An 18,551-nucleotide genomic window follows, 5' to 3' on the forward strand; every position below is an offset into this window, starting at 1 on the left:
CGAGTGACTCGCAGAAAAACGGAGTAATTAGTATTACAATGTTTTTGGAATCCCCTTCTAGATATCTTCAACATGCTTCCTTACAATTGTGAATATTATAACGCAAACTATATTTCGGTATTTTACCAAACCGTAAGCAGAATTTGTGGTACTGTATATTTGAGGGTATGTGTGGATTTTTCCTACAGCATAAAAATTGACCGTCGGCCGTAGCGGCGTAAACATGAGTGATGCAAAAAATCATCATCACGTGATGACGTCACCATATGACGCCACCATGACATCAGAGGCTGCCAAAATTTGTGACGTCCCTATGAAGTCACATGATCACACAATCACATGAATCGCACTTGGTCAAAGGTAGGCTGATCCCAGAGGCTGTGCAAAACCCCGTTAGGTGTAGAAAGGTTTGGGAAAGGGGGAAGGAGGATTAGCACATCTGCGAAAAAGTCACAGTTTCACCGCAAAAGCGAAGCAATCAATGCGATAACAACAAATTGTAGTGTTACACGAAGGGAGGCTGGCAGCTAACTGTTTTGTATCCGATCTCGCGCAACTACAAAACGCTGGAGTAAGAAAATACGGCCGCTCCAGGGAGCGATGCTCTCCGCATAGTAACTTCGCGTTGAGAGCGCAGCACGTAGAAGGGTATACGAGCCGCCGGCTGTGATGGCTTTCGAGATAGCGCGTGCGCCATCGATCGCGACCGCGCCGATAGATTCAGAGTTCAAGGTCGCTCCTCGCGCGACACTCCCCCCTCGCATTTTCGCGTCTTTTTTCATGCTCGTTAAAGATGGGTGGGGCGTTTCCTGTCTGCTTGGACGGCAGGCCTCCCGAGCGGGGTGATGTTATCGCATGCACCCTTCGAGCGACGGAAACGGGACGGCTCGTTTGATCTCTGCTTCGGCCGCGTTCGTCGCCCCCGCTCACGCGCTTTTAGCCGCGGTAGAACATATGATGCGCGGGGGGATTTTATCGATTTGGACTTCATACCGGAAGGACATGACGGCAACGGCAACGGCGACGGCAAAAACCCGTCGAGACTGTCCATATAATTGCTATCGCAATAAAAGAAAAAGGACAAGAAAATGGCTTTCGCCTTCGAGTAGCCGTAGGCGAATGCATAGGAACCCTATCAGTTTTTGCTTACGTAAAGAACGGTCTTACAAACGCCTGCTTTAGCTGAGTCGCATTCTGTCTTTACCTGAGACGTCGAAAAATGAGCGAACACGGAAACGAATAGTACGTGTATAAAGACGAAACCAGTGCATTTGGAAGCGCGCGTGTGCTTTCTTTCATTAAAATATGTAGGCAGTCATCATTCTGCTACGTGGTGTCGACTTCTTTCAGCGGTATGTATGAACCCACTTCTCACGTAATGTCTCAGACTGGGCCGCATAATAAGTCTATAAAAAATAAAGTTCGCTGTCACGACATTTTTAAGAGTGAAATGCACTTTTTTGCAGGTCTCATTTCTTAGATCTTCAAGAGATCCGCTGCTGCGAAGGAAGTGGATTATTGCTGTGTGAAGGAACGAAGGCGAACATGTCATTATCAATTCACACAGAAAAGTATGCTGAATGCATCTCAGTGATTCTGATTTTTATTCCAATGATGCTTTAGGAAGAAAAAAGTCTGAAGGAAGATACTATGTCAAGTTTATTGACAAGCGCTTAGTGTTTTAATGTGATCGGGGTCCACCCAGAAAAAAAAAAACTTACCATCTTCGGCCCAGGCCGCGTGGCAATGTTTGGGAACCTTCTCGCTGTTTTAGGGTATCCTGATTGACACTAGCAGTCGAAACCGCCACGGTGATCCAGTGGTCGAGCGGGAAAGCGGAAAGCGGAGGTAACCTCCTCTCCAGGTGGCGCAAGCGGGCGGGAAACGAGGCGGCTTGCCGGACCGCTTGGGGACCGATTTTTTACTCCCGCCGAAATTCGCTTCTTTGCCGCAGCCAAAGAAAACACCATACAGCGGTGGCGCTGGTGTAAAAATCTGGCGGAGCCGGAAGAGGTGCGAGATAAGCGCAGGCAACGTTTTTAGATTTAGCTCCGGTGGCTCGTGTGGCGAGGGTGGGCAATAAGTGCCACGTGATGGTGACATGTCCGCAAAAGCGCTAGATGCCCAGCCCCCTCGGCCGCGCGGGCTGCCAGGCGAGCCGTGTTGTCTGAACAGGTACACGCACTCGTCGCTTCGCCACGTTGAAAATCCGCTTTGCCGCTTTGGACGGTCCGCCTTCGGTGTGAACGAGCCTTAAGTGTACAGCGATGGTTGCTTGTACTTTGACTTTTCATTTCCTAGCCACAAGTTCACCAATAAAGGGCGTCGTCTCAAAGGCACACTAAAGAGGAAAACGATTTTTCTCATATTAGTAAAGTACTCTTTCACGATATCAAAAACACTACGCTTGCTGCGAGAAGACGCTTAGTAAGCGAGAAAACGCGCAAAAACAAAATATAGGTGGCGACGCCACCTCGAAGTTTCCGCACCATTCGCCGTGACGTCACATGTTTGACGACGCCTACTAGGGCCTGCGTAGTTCCTAATCGGTAAAAATGAAGTACGTTGTCCTCTGAGGGGGCCATAGATTTAACATACCAAGTTTAGGGGTAATTTTGTTGATCCAATGGCGCCAAAATACGATAAATACACTTTGAAATCCCTGCGCATATATGGGTTAAAGGGCCGCTAGAGAACCCCTGAAGATGCAAAGAACGAGCGCATTATTCTCTCCTTGAGCTTCCCGCCTTCTTGGGACAATATGTGATACCAGTAGTCTGTTGATGTGGCGTCATAAGGAATAACTGATAGCCGTCGTCAATGGTCCATTTACGACGGGATATCAGTTGTGAATTGTCTCCTACCAGGCTTTGCCATGCACTTGCACGCCCGTGTGGCATTGTCTCGCATGGCTATCGCGCGTGATCATGTAATTTAATTACATGTTCGTTTTGTGCACCTTTGCCTGCGCAAGCGGAAGATACCAGCATGTACCCGAAAAGTGCGAAATCCTTATAGGCTGAACGCTTAGTGCTGACACTGTTCACGTGTTCTATGAATAAGCAAGTGGAAAGGAGAAGATAGCGCCTGTGGGAGGTATATTGAAGGCGAGAGAAAAGCCACTCTCTCGTCTTTGAACTCGGAGTGTTTTAGGGGCTCTTTAGAAGCCAGTCGGCCACCTTGTTCACCGTCACAACCCCTTGACATCTGGTGGAGTTGCTGGTTCCTTCATGTCCGGACCCCCCTTAAAAGCCGTGAATCAAGCCCAGGCAGTGACGAAGACGCCAGAACGAACGCGACTTATCGAATCAGCCAAAGGAACACGGACGCCGACCCGATAAGACAAGGACCACAACAACGAAGTAACAGCCACAATGACAGCCGCTGTGTCGCTTACAACAGTGAATCATGCATCCGCCCACGAAGCCCCTGAGATTCCGCGGACCACTATGTGAAGACCCGGAAAGCTGGCTAGCAAAATACGACCGGGTAGCATAATTCAACCACTGGGACTGCGACGAGATACTTCGCCGCGTCTATTTCGCCCTTGAGGATGGCGCCAGGACCTGGTTAGAGAACCGAGAGCCCACGCTCACTGCTTCAAACAATATATATGTAATACGTCAGCATGACTAAAAATGTTTTGCACGTCTTTCAAAATTTCAGCGCTTTTCCTTATAATAACTTCCGTTCGTTCACAACAGTAAAGAGCAGAATTTTGGAATGAGCGTTCAGTTCCAAATTTTCGTTGCTTTCCTTTGCACTTCTCTGTGACCTGTTTTTAATATATTACCAAGGCAACCATGCCGTATGGCCTATCTTTAAGGCCGCAGCTTATCTTACTTTGGTCAGCACAGATAAAATATTGAAAGTAATACAGCCACGCTCGAGGTTTTCTGACTCCTTCATCGTTTACGAAAATGAGATTGGGCTCACCTTAGTCTCATTCTGCCAGAAGTAAATGTAGTGGTGGAATCCAGGAACTGTATCTGCTCTTTTTTGAGACGTCCAACATATGCGATCATTTTCCATTGCTCCATTGATACCCGCAAATAGGAGTAGACGTTGTGTGCTATTCAACATCTGCGCTTGGAAAAACAAAAGCGGATCTGCAAAAGCCGCATGTGCTAAGTATTGCCACAATATTCTACTCAGCCATTGCATCATTGACTCTAAAGCCAATGTGATTTCGCATATTATTTCTAATACTTATTTCATTCGAAAGCCCCGCCACGTTGGTTTAGTGGTTATAGAGCTCGACTGCTGTCCCGAAGGTCGCGGAATAGAATCCCGGCCGCGGCGGCTGCATTTTCGATGGAGGCGAAAATGTTTGAGGCCCGTGTACTTAGATTTAGGTGCACGTTAAAGAACCCCAGGTGGTCGAAATTTCCGGCGCCCTCTACTAGGGTGTCTCTCATAATCATATGGTGGTTTTGGGACGTTAAACCCCAGATATTATTATATTTTATTCGAAAGGCTGCCTGTAGGCACAAAAATGTTTATTTTTGCAACGCTGCTTGAACGTTTCTACAACATTGGGAGAACCTTTAGGTAACTTAATCGTACAGCAATGTTGATGCAACGTTTTCGCAATGCTGCCTGTAAGTTTATACAACATTTAGGCAACCTTCGATTAACAGAAGTGCGATATATGCAACGTTTTTGCAGTTCTGCGTCAACGTGTGAACAACATTACGGCAACCTTAGAGGAACTTGTTTGCGACATACAGCAACTTTCATATAATGTTGTTTCAATGCTACTTGAAAGTTCTTACAACATACAAGAAACCTTCCAGTAACTGACAACATACACCAACATTCAGCCACATTCACTTTTAGGCATTGGTGCGGTTTTCATGGCTCCTTTTTCATGGATTCTGCCCTGTCTGCCATAGGCCTATCGATTCCATCATGTCTATAGATGAAAGCAAGTGACAGAGTGGAGCCTCCAATAGCAGCGAGAACAATGAATTAATAAATTTACATGATACGCAACTGATGTTTCAAATCAGTGGTGATGAAGCCAGCCTCACTTGAACAACTGTGTTACGTGCAGACCCACTTGTTGCCACTCAATGGTTACGATAGTACTTTTTGCCAAAAGATGTAAACGAGCCTGTGTATCAGTGTGCAAATGGAATAACTGTTTCTGCATGTTTCGTATGGAATGCATGCACGTCTGTGTTTTCAATATGTTGTCGGTAATACAGTTTTAAAGAGCAGCAGCAGCATAATCCACTATAGCTGTGATGACAGTGCGCTTCCTAGTGAAATGGAAGTTCCTAGACATGGGTTCATCGCTCAAATTGTAACAACAAAAAGCAATGCAAATATTTATTGCGAATGATAACAGAAATACACAGAAGTTTTGTTACAGGCAAAGTTCCAGAATCAAACAATTAGATTACACATTGTACAAGATCAATATACATGTGCAGAATAGCAATATAGCAGAAACATTTCTATTCATAAGTGATAATTACAATCTTCGATGAGTTGCCTACTGTGGCAACTGTATGAGATTTAGAATGAAATGGAGGCCACCAATGTCGATGAATAATGACGCCGAATTATAGCAATGAACAAAATCACACTGGCACAATGGACAACTGAAAAGGTATCCGCGATGCGCAGCGCCTATAGGGGCGCCACTGAAAGCCGTGCAGCGGCGGCCGTTGGAACCGCTGCTCGGGTCGCGTAGCAGGCGCCTCATTTGCGCGCGTGCGATTTGCCACTTGTGCGCGTCACAGATAATTACTTTTGCGGCGATAGTGTACGCAAAGGAGCCGCACTTTATAATAGCGGGTATGTGTCCGATGTCACAGCTGTGTGGGACGACAATGTCACCATACGCGCCAAGTGTTTGCCACAGACAAGCGTCAACAAGCTTCCTTACGAAGTGGAGCTCATCGTAAGTACACCGCTTTCTTTATAACGTCCCAATCACTAATGCCTAGATGCGTTGATGGTGAACCAACGTCTTTTCTCGACAAAGTAGCTTCGTTTACGTGCCATGTGTTTATATAGTAGATTTTGAGGGAGCGCTGTCGCACCGGCGTATAGATTTCACAGGTGCGGCCACGCGAAGGGTCAGCGTTGGTAAAACTTTGAAACCAGCGTGATAAACTTGTGAAAAAATAAACGATAAACTTGTCATCATCGGTGCAGAAGGACACAGCGAACATTCGGCACCGATGATAGCATTCCAGTGCCATCAATAGGTAGAATGCAGCCGATTTCGTGCAGCACACGTGTGATTCCACGGCGTTTTTGTAAAGGAGCCGTCACCTGCCCTACATTCTCTGTCATTGCGCTTCGCGCCATTCGTTTTTCAAGAGAGCCTAGGCATCGCGTCTTATCAGTAATAACAACCTCACGTGCATTGTAGCGTCTACAATGCAGGCGAGGCAACCAAGCGTAAACGTAGTAGCGTTCACTGAAGACGTAGCGACATAAATGGAGAAATAAAAACACGGTAATTGTTGGAACACTTTCGTAAACAAAGCGCGATTGCTTACCTTCTACGTCGTACAGCCGCAATCCACCGCCGCCGTCGCTCTCGATAATGAAATAGCACCGGAAACCTGTAGAAGTGCGTTCCTGGCGATATTTTGTGTGTGTTTGAGCAGCTGACAAAGCAGCAGTTATTTTTCGACATCGCTGAAGCCCGACAGAGTCGTTAAATCGCGATGAAAACACATCCATCCGTGCACTCGCGTAAACGCTCGCGGCAACACTGCTCGCCCGGGCCCACCAACGCTTCCGAGCCGTGGCGGCAGATGGCGTCGTCGGCGATTTGCGCATCGCCCATACAAACTGAATAAATGACCGAAACAATGACAGCAATGCTTGCTGGTTCTACGGTAAAGCTAGCAATATATAAAAAATGAAAATACTGCATACCGTGGCATTACAGAATAGTGTGAACAAATTTGGGGCTTTGGAGACATCCTAGCAGTTATGACTTGACAAAATGTGACATAGCAATAAGTGAGCAATAAGCTTGCAAGGCTGGTACCCAGAGCTGTGTGGCCATCATCATATGTTCTTAACATTACGAAAGCTGCAGAGACAGGCTTGACAAGATACTATAATATTACATAATAGTATGACCAAGCTTAAGTGCCATTTTACATTTTGAAATATCCTAGACAAAATGTGGCACAAGAGAAAGTAAGCGATAATCCTGCAGGACTTGTACCCATAGCTATGCGGCCACTCCTCAAGTGTCTTAACATTAACAATTCTATAAGAGCACACTTGATTAGATACTTTTGTATTACAACATAACATGAAGAAACATAAGTACAACTTTGCCCTTTTGAAGCTACGTTAAGCTACCTTTGAAGCTACCTTAACATGTTATTCGAAGGTCGCAGGTTCGGTCCCTGCCGGCGGCAAGTTATCTTTTCGTCCACTTTACTTTCTTCACATTTATATTCCAATTATTACAGATAACATCTCCTGTACTTTTCTTGGCATTAATGTCTGTTTGTTCTCATTAATATTGTGTCTAACAAAGAAAAAAAAGCGAGCCCTTAAAAGGCATCTTCTTTCCTTCATTCATAGCAAGGGTCTTGTTCTGGCAGACTTTATGCCTTCAGGTAGTATGCGAGGGATTATTGGTCAGCTGCCAGCTCGTAAAAAGATCCCGTGCTACGTGACGCCAAAAGGTAGAAAAAGAGTGTTTCACACTCGCCGCCATGGCTGCGATCGGCGCTGACTAACACTGCTAGGTTTAAATGCACATATACACCCTACAAAGTGGACGGGGTATGACAGCCGCCGTAGCTCAGTGGTAGAGCATCGGACGCGTTATTCGATGGTCGCACGTTTGGTCTCCGCCGGCGGCAAGTTAACTTTTCGTCCGCTTAATTTCTTCACATTGATATTCCAATTATTACAAATAACATCTCCTGTACTTTCCTTGGCATTATTGTCTGTTAGTTCTCATTGACATTGTGTCTAACAAAGAAAAAAAACGAGCCCTTAAAAGCCATCTTCTTTCCTTAACTATACGAAAAGTGACACAGTAGAAGGAAAATGTTTGGTTAACAATGAAGGTGAGGAATCAAGGCTGAATTCAGGCCGGCACTGCCTCTCTGTACAAAAAAAAAAAAGAAAGGGTACAAACTTGTTCCTAGGGCATAACCTTGTTATTGCTATATTTCTATTTGTCTGGAACATGTATGCTAATTTTTTTTCTTCTTTACACCCTTGAAATACTTATATGCATGGTTCATCTATTGCTTTTTCCTTCTTTGCTGTTGTCACTGTTATGGTTACCTTGCGGTGCGGATTTTTCCTTTTTATTTTCCTAATATGAAGTGCACCTTATTTTGTATGCCGTCTTCTGTATAGGCCTGAAAGGGCCTACAGTACTGAATAAATAAATAAATTGGCAGAACAAAGCAGCAGCCTTAAGTATGTGAATTGAAATACTTAGGCATATTCAGAAAAAGGGCTGCTAGAGAGAGAGAGAGTAATAAAGAGAAAGGCTGGGAGGTTACCCAGAATTCTAGCATCCGGTTTGCTACCCTACATTAAAAGGAGGGAAAAGGGAAAGAAAGATCAAAAGGAAAGATGTGAAAAAAGGAGCCGCACGAACAAGGAAAAGGAACAAATAAACTAGGGTGTAGAGCGCGAGTACTATAGCTTATTGAATAGGCCGCTGCCAAAAAAAAGAAAAACTTCAGTAATCTCTTAATTGATTTCCGGTGTGAAGAGAGTTCGGGTCGGCACTGTAGCACTGACTGTTCCGACAGGGGTCTGTCGTCGAGGTGGCCAGCACAGCAGCTAGCGGCAGTCTGCGCGCGCTGTAGCGAGTGTAGCAACAAAGAACGCGATCTATCATTTCATCTCTGCCGCAGTGGCTGCAAGCAGCACTGCCTTCCATGCCGTTTCGAAAGGGAAAATATTTCATGAAAGCGACACAAAGCGACAGTCGGCAAAACACCGTTGTCTCGAGTCGAGAGAGTCCGGACAGAGGCCGAAGTCGACGAGACGGGCCCAGTCTATTCAGTCGTGTGTGCTGTAAACTTCGTGTGTTCCACAACGTTTTTCTGCCATCATTAGCGATCTCTCGAATTTTCATTGCAGCATCTGTTTTTGAGAACGGGATGGATTCTTGTACGCATGTTCGTTGCCAAATATGCGGCAATGACTCGGAAGACACTGAAAGTCTTACCAAAAGTCTTACAAATCTTTTTCCAAGCCATAATGCGTAGTCTTCAGCTGAGCGCCACGAATACCCAAAAACAGCGCGCACAACTTTCCGCGGGAAAACAGGAAAACTCTGCGCGCGGCCATGGACGGTGGCAGTAACCAAGGACTGCCGCTGATCAGCAAAGGCCCCGATTTTCGTTTCGGTTTCACTTTTATATTGCCACGCGCGCTTCCTTTGTTATTCTTATGTAACTACAGTCCGTTGCACGCGTAGCCGCTGCCTTGCGCAAGCCACGCCCTAATGTCTGGGAACCTTCCAGATTATGTTAGAATCTTCTTATAGGCTTGAGCGCGAAAAGAAATAGAAATAGTGTTTGTTAAATATCACAAGACCTGAAGAACGCTTTCGGCGAGCTTTCAATATCATTCAATGAGCGCCCACTGTATCAAGTTTGATATAGTTTTGATGTGGAAGATTTTTTCCCTGTAACTATTCGTGAATATGTTCATTTGTGTCCCAAGAGCCAATAAACGAGATATCCTATTTTTTTCTCTAACCATTTCTGTAGGTGGGTTTTGTGGGGCCAGATAGCAGTAAATATTCAAAATGAAAAAAAAATGCATTGCATGTTTTAACAGTATCGTTATTTCATATATGTAACATCACTCCAGTAAAATATTTCCCATGCGCCGTACATAAAACATTTACACTTTACAAAACAGTTGTACACCCAAAAGTACTAACCTGACGAACGTATTCCATCATGTCTCTCTGTCCTTGGGTAAGCTCACTGTAATCAACTAAAGTAACAGAAAAACAAGGTAAAGGTTTAGCAACTCGGCTGTGAGTAGTTATTCCGCGCAGGAGTGATTTACTGGACAACGGTCAATGGGATTGTTTAGATAGGGAAGCAGTAAGCATATATACCATAAGTGATCATACTGGGTGAGTTTCATTACGAAATCCTATCAACGGCATGTATATCTATCAATATTGACAAAAAAATAGGGGCCCTTCCACTATGGGGGAAATGTGGGCAAGCGTAGGTTAGCGTGTGCGTGCCTTTCTTTCTTTCTTTCTCTCTTTCTTTATTTCTTTCCTTCTTTCTTTCTTCCTTTCTTTTTTTTCTTTCTTTCCTTCTTTCTTTCTTTCTTCTTCTTTCTTTCTTCTTTCTTTCTTTCTTTCTTTCTTTCTTTCTTTCTTTCTTTCTTTCTTTCTTTCCTTCTTTCTTACCGACAGCGCAGTGCTCCCTCCTAAGTGCTTCCTTCATCCATGCACATAATCGTACTTTCATCCACGTGCTTAGCAGCGCAGCAATTCAGTTGCAACAGGAAACAACGACGATTAGGTGTACATATATAGCCAAAAATGAAATGCGGCAGCATGAAATGAGAAAAGCCTCGACAAAAGATCACCATGCGATATCAAAGACGGCTGATGACGGCGTCGCAGCAAAATCTGGTCAGGAGAAGGGTAAGACGTCTGAAATATACAAATGTAGCGCGTATTCTTTGCGTGTGATTTGTAGCTGAACCACTTTCTTTCTTAAACTATAATTGGACGCAAAGGGCTCTTTCACTGTGTCTGCAAGAAGCGCCGGAGTGGCTGCACCAGCTTCGTTGCAGCTTCCTTGTGTGCAGTGGGAAAGAAGCAGATAAGCATGAAACATCAAGCGCAAAAGTGATCCGCTCATGCAACAGCAATGATTAGCCGCTTTCCCTAACTAGATGCTGCTGCGACGCACCTTCATTCACATGTCATCACTTCTTCGTCACGGGAAGTTCCGGTCTGACCAAGGAGGTTTAAAAAAAATTCTGGAGTGGAAGCGCTCGCAATGAGCTGCTAGCAAAAGTGAGGCCAGCTTTTGCCCACCAAAGAGCTCGGAAACATGCTCTTTTCTGGTGGTGCCTACTTAGAGATCAAATGGCCTTGAACTGTCAGTGTAAATACTACGTTAATTATAAAATAAAAGATTGCTGTTGCCGAAAAAAGTAACCCATCGAGTGGAGTATTGGCGATTGATCTCCAACAAAATTTGCCATGACCTTGAGGATTGCTATCGAAAACTATTAACCCAAAGACACACTTGGAGCAGTATCTGACCCGTAAAAGTTGCCATATTAAACTCCTCTGGCGTGCGAGGAAAACGCTCGCTTTCCATCGGCAAAGACCGATGATTTATTGTGCCCCTACTAAGATGGCGGGTGCAGCCGCCATCTTTTGGTGGGCACGGCTTCACTCTTGCGCAATAATCGCCACTCCAGCAATTTTTTTTATCCTCCTTGGGTCTGACCAAACACAGCGGCCGCAGTTTGCGCGGGCTCAGTGCGCTTTACTAGATGTGAAAGCATCTTATGCTCGGGGCAGTGTCCGTTCTGCGACGTCCGCACCCATACTGCGCATGCGCCAACTCTCCCCCTCTCCTCGCGTGAGCGCGAGGAGGTGGGAGGAGGTGGCGTGAGCGCTGCCTCCGCTTCGTTTTCCTCTCTCGTTTTTCTCTCTCCGCTACATCTGTGCCCTCGTATAGACCAGATTTTTCTTAGCCTCGTAGCGCGAGTGTCAGCCGCGCCGCTACTCTCGACACCAGGCGCCGCCTGGTGGTGCAGACGACGGCGGGGGCTGCTGATGGCGGGAGGTAATAGCCGCGCTTGCGTCGCGTGTTCGCTTGTGTCAGTGCTTTCAGAGCTGCTAGAAAGTTGCGGTCTCAGTTGCTTGCTTGCCGCACACTCGGAACGGCAGTGCAATGTATAAAAATTTGTCCGGGTGGCACTGCGCCGTCGTTGGGTGCCCGAACACCGAGACAAAAAGGAAGCGGCTGATGCAACAGACCTGCGACGTTCACGGGAACACGAGCGGCTTGTGTTTGTGCAGCGTGTATTCCAGACGTTTTCAAGGCCCTTGATTTGGATAAGTAATATGTGAGCTGGTGCTTTTTGCTCAGGAGGCCATATTTTCTACCTATTCAAAGGGCTGCACTGCAAGTGTATGGGTTAAAACAGGACCACCTGCTGGATGAAAAAAAAAATAATAAACTGAATTACTAGAACGACAACGACGAATCTTGAATTGAGAAAGACAGTATTCATGCACCTCACCAGATATCTTCTCAAACTGCGAAGCCAATTAACAAATGTTTCTTAATTTTGCCTGAAGACTTACAGGCGCCACCGCAGCTGCCGAGTGGAAAAAAGCTTCAGTTATTAACATGCACGGAAATTTGAACACGCGGTTGTTTAATCTTGCCTCTGAAATCCAAAATGCGACCACCTTGGTTGTAAATTTGTTCAAAAAGGCGCAGGTAAACCTCGATGTAACGAACTGTCTCACTTTTTACGCCTTCATGTCTATATAAGATATGTATTTTGAACCTCACAGCCGCGAGGCATGTCGACCTGTGGTTTCATAACAACGAAGTTTTACTGTGACAGCAAAGGAAGGTCGAGGCGATAAATCCTGATCCGGCTCAATTGTGATCGAAAGTGCCCGTGTGACAGGGATCTTGTCATTGCAGGGGCGATCCTTCAATTGCAGTTAAGTATATCTTGAACGAGGCACGTCGCGACAGAAAGTGCGCGCGTGTGCGCTGCTTGGTCAGGATCGAACTCAATCACTATCGGATTCAAACGTAACCTCCGCTACAGCGTTCTGCGTTCAAAACTGAAATAGTCGCCTAATTAAATTCATCCCGTTGCATTTTGCGAGAGAGCACAAAACAGCCATCGTGCAGCACAAAGTCGGACGGTAGCGCGGCACGAAAATATCTGTCGCTGCTGTCTTTCAGAAAAAAAAAAGATACAGCTTACTAGGCTTCATCTGGCCGTTATCATACGCAAATGCGTAAGTTTAAAACCTTTCTTGATATGATACAGTTCTAAAAAAAAGAGAGTGGACAACTGCACGGCGTTGCAACTATTCAAACTTTCGTGACGATGTTGCTGAACGTTCTCGCGATGTTTGGCAAGCTCCCTGGCACAATTCCACTGTTCGAAAATGTAGTCGTATGAAAGAAGATGCACGTTCCCACATTCAGAGAAGACTGAGCGGCTGCAGCGCTCGCGAATCTGCCATCGCCCGCTACTGAGAGCCGCAAACGTGGTGCACCGCGCTGTACGCTAGCGCGTTTCAGCAGCCCCCAAGCAAATGCTCGCACCGCGGCGCCTCGGTCGGCCAAACATGGCGGCCCCCTACGAGCGCTGGAAATTCTGGTCTATATCATGCGGCGCGCTCTCTCCCGTTGCACTCTTCGCAACGGCGCTATGGACGCTCTCCAAGCTGAAAGTAAACGGCAACGTCGCCAAGCGAACTTCGAAGCTGCGAGGCTGTGAAAGCGCGCGTTCGCTGTGCTTCCGTCATTCTCTCTCTGTGCAACGGTGTGCCAAACGCCAATAACAACATCAGCGTCGGCGCTAGTTGTAGCGGCAGCGCCACCACCGCGGAGCAGAGGAAGGCTCAGGGAGCCGAACGTCAGCGTCGGCAAGCGATAATTCAAACGCCTCGACAACCACCGTCTCATAAGTGACATGAGAGAAACGGAAACTGGATGCCCACCCCCCGCGATCCTTTCGCATCCCACCATGGTTGCCCGCAGGGGGAGATGATGTGTAATTTTTTGATATCGCCTGGATCGGGGCCTTCAAATTCCACTATTACAGCGAAGCTGCATTAGTGAATCCTGTGACGTTGACGTCGTTGGGGCAACACTTGTCATGTGACCTGGGGTGCAAGAAGGAGGCTTGGCGGAAAGGGGGAAAGACGGTGCCTTGCCCAGAGCAGTGGGTCAGTGAGGGGCTCGGTGGAGTATAAAGAAAGGGTCAGTGGAACTGGCAGTACCTCTTGCTTTAATGTCTCAACCACGTAGTTTCTAGGAGGGGATTCATAAATAAAGCACTGCCAGTTGCACGTCGTGAAAACCGTCGACCCGTAACCACGTACCTAACTGATCACAAACAGAAGAACCACCAAAGCAGAAACTTACAGAGACTGACCAATAAAGGCGGAACTGCGAAGGCCTGAGTGAAAGAGGGCAACAGCTTCGTCGTTCTACGGTTTTCATGGTGTGGAACTGCCAGGGCTTCTTACTGTCTCAAAGTACGTACTTTTTTGTATTTCTAAATAAACTGAGTATGCCAAAAATCGCGGCATCCCACAATTCTTTCATAACCCCTTTAGCGGCGGTGTGTACAATTGTACACATCAACTTCGGAGGCACGTCACGCACCACATATTTCTTCAAATCGCTTCAAACTCAATGTGCACATTCGTGCAGAATTTCTGAGGGGACAAATAGCGATAATTTAACTTGATTGTGCTGCGCATTGCTGCAGAGGATCATTTGCTGCAGACACTACCATGTTCGGCGATCGTTCGACGTTCCGCGTCCCAGAACCAACGTCAAGAGTATTGCTTTCTTTGCTCGAAACAAATATAATCAAAAAACAAACTTTGCGTGCACTTTCGGCCTAATATTTTATTCTTTTTATGCAAGGATTGAAGCTTACTGCAGAATTATTTGATATTTAATTACACGCTAATTAACATTATTCACTGGAGCTCACACAAAACAGCACATTCCTTCATTTTCTTTTTTTGAATGTAAGACTGTGTGCCTTGGAATCAGGCGATGCATTTGCAGACAGTGCATCATAATTTGTGCCGGAAGGGGATAAACAATTGGCCTAGAGTTGGTTAAAAAAACGTTTAGTAGCTTCGGCTGTTCAATCAATTTACTGTCATTTCAACAGCGACAAGGTATTTCTGCCTCGAAGCAGAACTGGTGGGAAAAAACGACAGCTGCCTTACTGTCGCAAAATTTGTATAAGAAATAACTACAGTAAAAAAAGACCCTGCATAGTAGTCTCATTCGACATTGTGAAAATAGCAATAAAGCAATGTTAGGCATCAGTTGCTTACTTCATTTGTGCTCAGAAATACCGTAATTACAGATACGTGTGTTGTCCTTTCGCCAGGAAATCAAAATTATATTTTGCGATTCCTCATGCATCTTGATCATGTGCATTCGCTGGTTGTATGACATCAATATCTCATTATCAGAAGAATTATTCAAAGAACCTTAAACGCTGAAATGTAAGACTTGCTGAATCTATGCGCTAGTGCGACGTTTCTTTGGTTAATCATAACTGAAATTCATTTATTTGTGCTTCCTTATCATGACAGCGGTCGGTGAATCGAAAGAAAAATTCTGATTATGAGCACAGGGATGCATGTTATTGAATGAAATTGCTGTGAAGCATTGAATAGAAAAATTACGTACATCGGCAGTAGACAAAAGGTGATAGCATAGTAGTTAGCAGAACGGCAAAGCAAAATGAATCCATCGTCGTGAAGAAGGGTTGATAACCTAGACAAATAAAAAAATACTCTGATCAATACACGTGGCGGCAAGAGGAATTTATTTACCACAATGTAATAAAATGTCGCATATTTTACGGCTCAAAACAGACATGAACAACCCTTGATGCCTTTCGCGTCGGGCCACAGGCAGTTGGTCAAATGATCGGTGTTGGAAATGTGGCTCATAAACGCCTTGTAGAAGTCGTGCGTACATGTCATGGAAGACGGCTTTGGCATGATTACTTCTGCTGCTGAAAAAGTGCGCGAAGTGACTAAGTACCGTATAAAAATGGATGTTATGAGGTACGAAATCCTTGATGACCGCAGGAGAGTGCCAGTACTTCCCTACATGTACAGCAAGGCTCATAATCTAAAACCAGATTGCTGAACGAGTACGAGTGAAGCAGTTACGAGGGGCGTTCGATAAAGATTTATCCTGACCCACGTCCTGTGAACGGAGTGCAACGAAACTTCGCAGATTTATTAGTCCTTCTCTACATAGGCGACACCCCGGGACACACACTTCTCCCATCTTTTTATGCAACTATAAACACCTCACTTGTAGAAGTCGACAGGTTGCTCCAAAAGCCATGTTGTAACTTCAGAAATCAGAGCATCTGGAAATGCTTGCCCTTCAAATATGACTTCAATGTTGGAACGAGGTGGAAGTCCGATGGTGCGAGGTCGGGTGAATAAGGAGAATGCGGTAGAATTTCAAAGCCGCAGGAGCGTGCTTCCGTCTGGGCAACATGTGAGTTGTGAACTAGGGTATGGTCTCGCAGAAGGCGGACGCCTTTGGTGAGCATGCCACGTCTCTTGTTTTTGATGGCCTCTCGCAATTTCCGCAGCAGTGAAGCATAGCATGCCCCAGTAATCGTGGCACCCTTTGCTAGGAAATCCATCAAGACTACTCCGTGCTGGTCCCAAAAGACTGTGAGCATGACCTTGCCCGTCGAGGGCTGGGTGCGTGCTTTCTTTGGAGGCGGTGAGTCCAAGTGCTTCCATTGCATCGACTGGACTTTAGTCCCCGGATCATAGTGATGGAGCCAGCATTCATCCTGTGTAATCAGTCTGTTGAAAAAGTCCTGCTGGTTTCCATGGCACATCGTCAAAAGAGCCTGGGAGCATTCGACTCGTACCTGCTTTTGGAAAGGTGTGAGCAGCCGGCGAACCCAGCGATTGGATACCTTACGCATATAAAGATGGTCCTGAATGATTTTTTCCATGGACCCCACACTAATCTTGACATGTTGGGCTAGGTCTCGAACGCTAATGCGGCGATTTTCCAAAATGGCGGCCTTCACTTGCTGGATGGTGTGTTCATTGACAGCGTAGTGGGGTCGCCCTGCAATCGGAGCCGCTTCCACGGAAATCAGACCATATTTGAATTGGCGATGCCAGTTATTCACTACATCATATGATGGGGAATCCTCCCCATAAACCTCTTTTATCTCATCGAACGTCTTCCTTGGAGTGCGGCCTTTCAAGTACGGGAACTTGACTGCTGCTCTGTATTCCACTGCATCCATTATCACACCTCACACCACTTCAGCACATCTAATAGAAAGACCGTTATTAGTTTAGAGTTGCAAATTGGCACGTGACCTACAGTGACTTATGTCATTACACATGCGCAGTTTCAGCATCCTGCAATAAATGGAAGTTACTCAGGGGAAATCTTTATTGAACGCCCCTCGTATCTTGGCAGCTGAGGAGTTATCTTTGCTATGCATTGCTACGTCCCCGGTTAAGTAGCCAAAAAAGAAGTGCGTAATCAATAATCCCAATAAGCTTGTGGATTGTTCAGAGGTGGTAGTGTATAGGATGGCACTTTGATGTAGACGAGTTTACGCAGGCCAGACTGAGCGGAGCCTCACTATGATTCTAAGACAGCAGCAGCACATTAAGGTGCGCAAAGCTGGTGATGGGTATCTGGCGGCACACTGCCACGATTGCGGTTGTCAGCCATTTTTAGCAGCGAAGCTGTTTAAGATAGCCGTAATTTGTGCTGCCTGCGGGTATGTGCCTTGCGGTCTACGCGAAAACTATCATCGTAAACGGGTGCGTGCCACAGAAATTGGTTAAATCTCACTACTCACCACTGGCTCACTAAAAATGAAAAAGGCAACCGTTAGCCCAAAAATGGCTGCGAAGCATGCGCGGGATGGTGATTGTGGCGTAATTTATCACATAGAGCGAAACGTTACGGAATGACGCTAGAGAAATGTGGAAGTGATATACGTACACACATATGGTGAAGAGTCGCAGATGTATTATGTGACCAGTTTACAGTTGCGTAACGATGCCAACACCAGACGCGGAAGCTAATATGTAGTGCTCATATTCTTCAATACTGGGGAGCGCGAATCCGAACCGGACGAAGAAGGAACACCGATGCACAGGACAGGCGTTACTCGCAACTAAGCTTCATTCAGGAGAGTTTCCCTAGATATATGGTACGCAGCCGAGTGGCACGCGCAGGCACACTGCGCGTACGTTACAGTCACAGTTGCAGTTGTTACAGTTGTGTTACAGTTGTTATGATTATACTTGTCCGTTACGACGGAGAACGCACGCACGTTTCAGAAACGTGTATGTGTAGAAGGGGTTCTTGACAGTTCTTGAACAAGGTCATTATCACCGTGATCAGTGAGCACCAGCAGCTGGACCGGACTTGTTATCGGATCTGTTCGTGGTCGCGGCTACGAGGGGTCTGTGTAGTGAAGTCCGACGTATAGTGCAGATGGTGGAAATCCTGGATGCCTCTTACGATGAAATGATCTATGATACTTCTTGTCCTGGACGTGGCAGCGAGGTCTTTTGATGCCCTGTCCACATCCAAGCCGTTTCTCACGCAGTATGAGGACCAGGTGTTTTTGAGTCTTGATAAGTCAATGTTGAAGTCACCGGTAATGATGAGAGGCCTGGTGCTCTCGGCAGATTTATTATATAGAAACATAAAACTGCGCCTGCATACAGGACACAAGAGGAAGAAGTGACGGGACCAGCGCAGACTAACCACTGATTTTAGATG

General features: G+C 46.0%; 1 protein-coding gene across 4 annotated transcripts in view; it reads right to left on the reverse strand.

Annotated features, from left to right (window-relative positions):
- LOC119398854 (uncharacterized) overlaps positions 1-18,551 on the reverse strand; it is a 160,694-nt gene that overhangs the window by 91,058 nt on the left and 51,085 nt on the right. For 2 of the 4 annotated variants that reach the window (XM_049417787.1, XM_049417788.1), the window contains 3 exons: positions 15,438-15,524; positions 9,911-9,966; positions 3,937-4,083 (listed from right to left, as the gene is read on the reverse strand). In XM_049417787.1, coding sequence (XP_049273744.1) covers positions 3,937-4,083; positions 9,911-9,966; positions 15,438-15,524 — 290 coding nt within the window. Of the gene's footprint in view, positions 1-3,936; positions 4,084-9,910; positions 9,967-15,437; positions 15,525-18,551 lie in introns of those variants that run through there. The other 2 variants (XM_049417789.1, XM_049417790.1) reach the window with 2 other exon arrangements.

This window comes from Rhipicephalus sanguineus, chromosome 7, assembly GCF_013339695.2.
Source record: "Rhipicephalus sanguineus isolate Rsan-2018 chromosome 7, BIME_Rsan_1.4, whole genome shotgun sequence".
NCBI classification, from domain to species: Eukaryota; Metazoa; Arthropoda; class Arachnida; order Ixodida; family Ixodidae; genus Rhipicephalus; species Rhipicephalus sanguineus.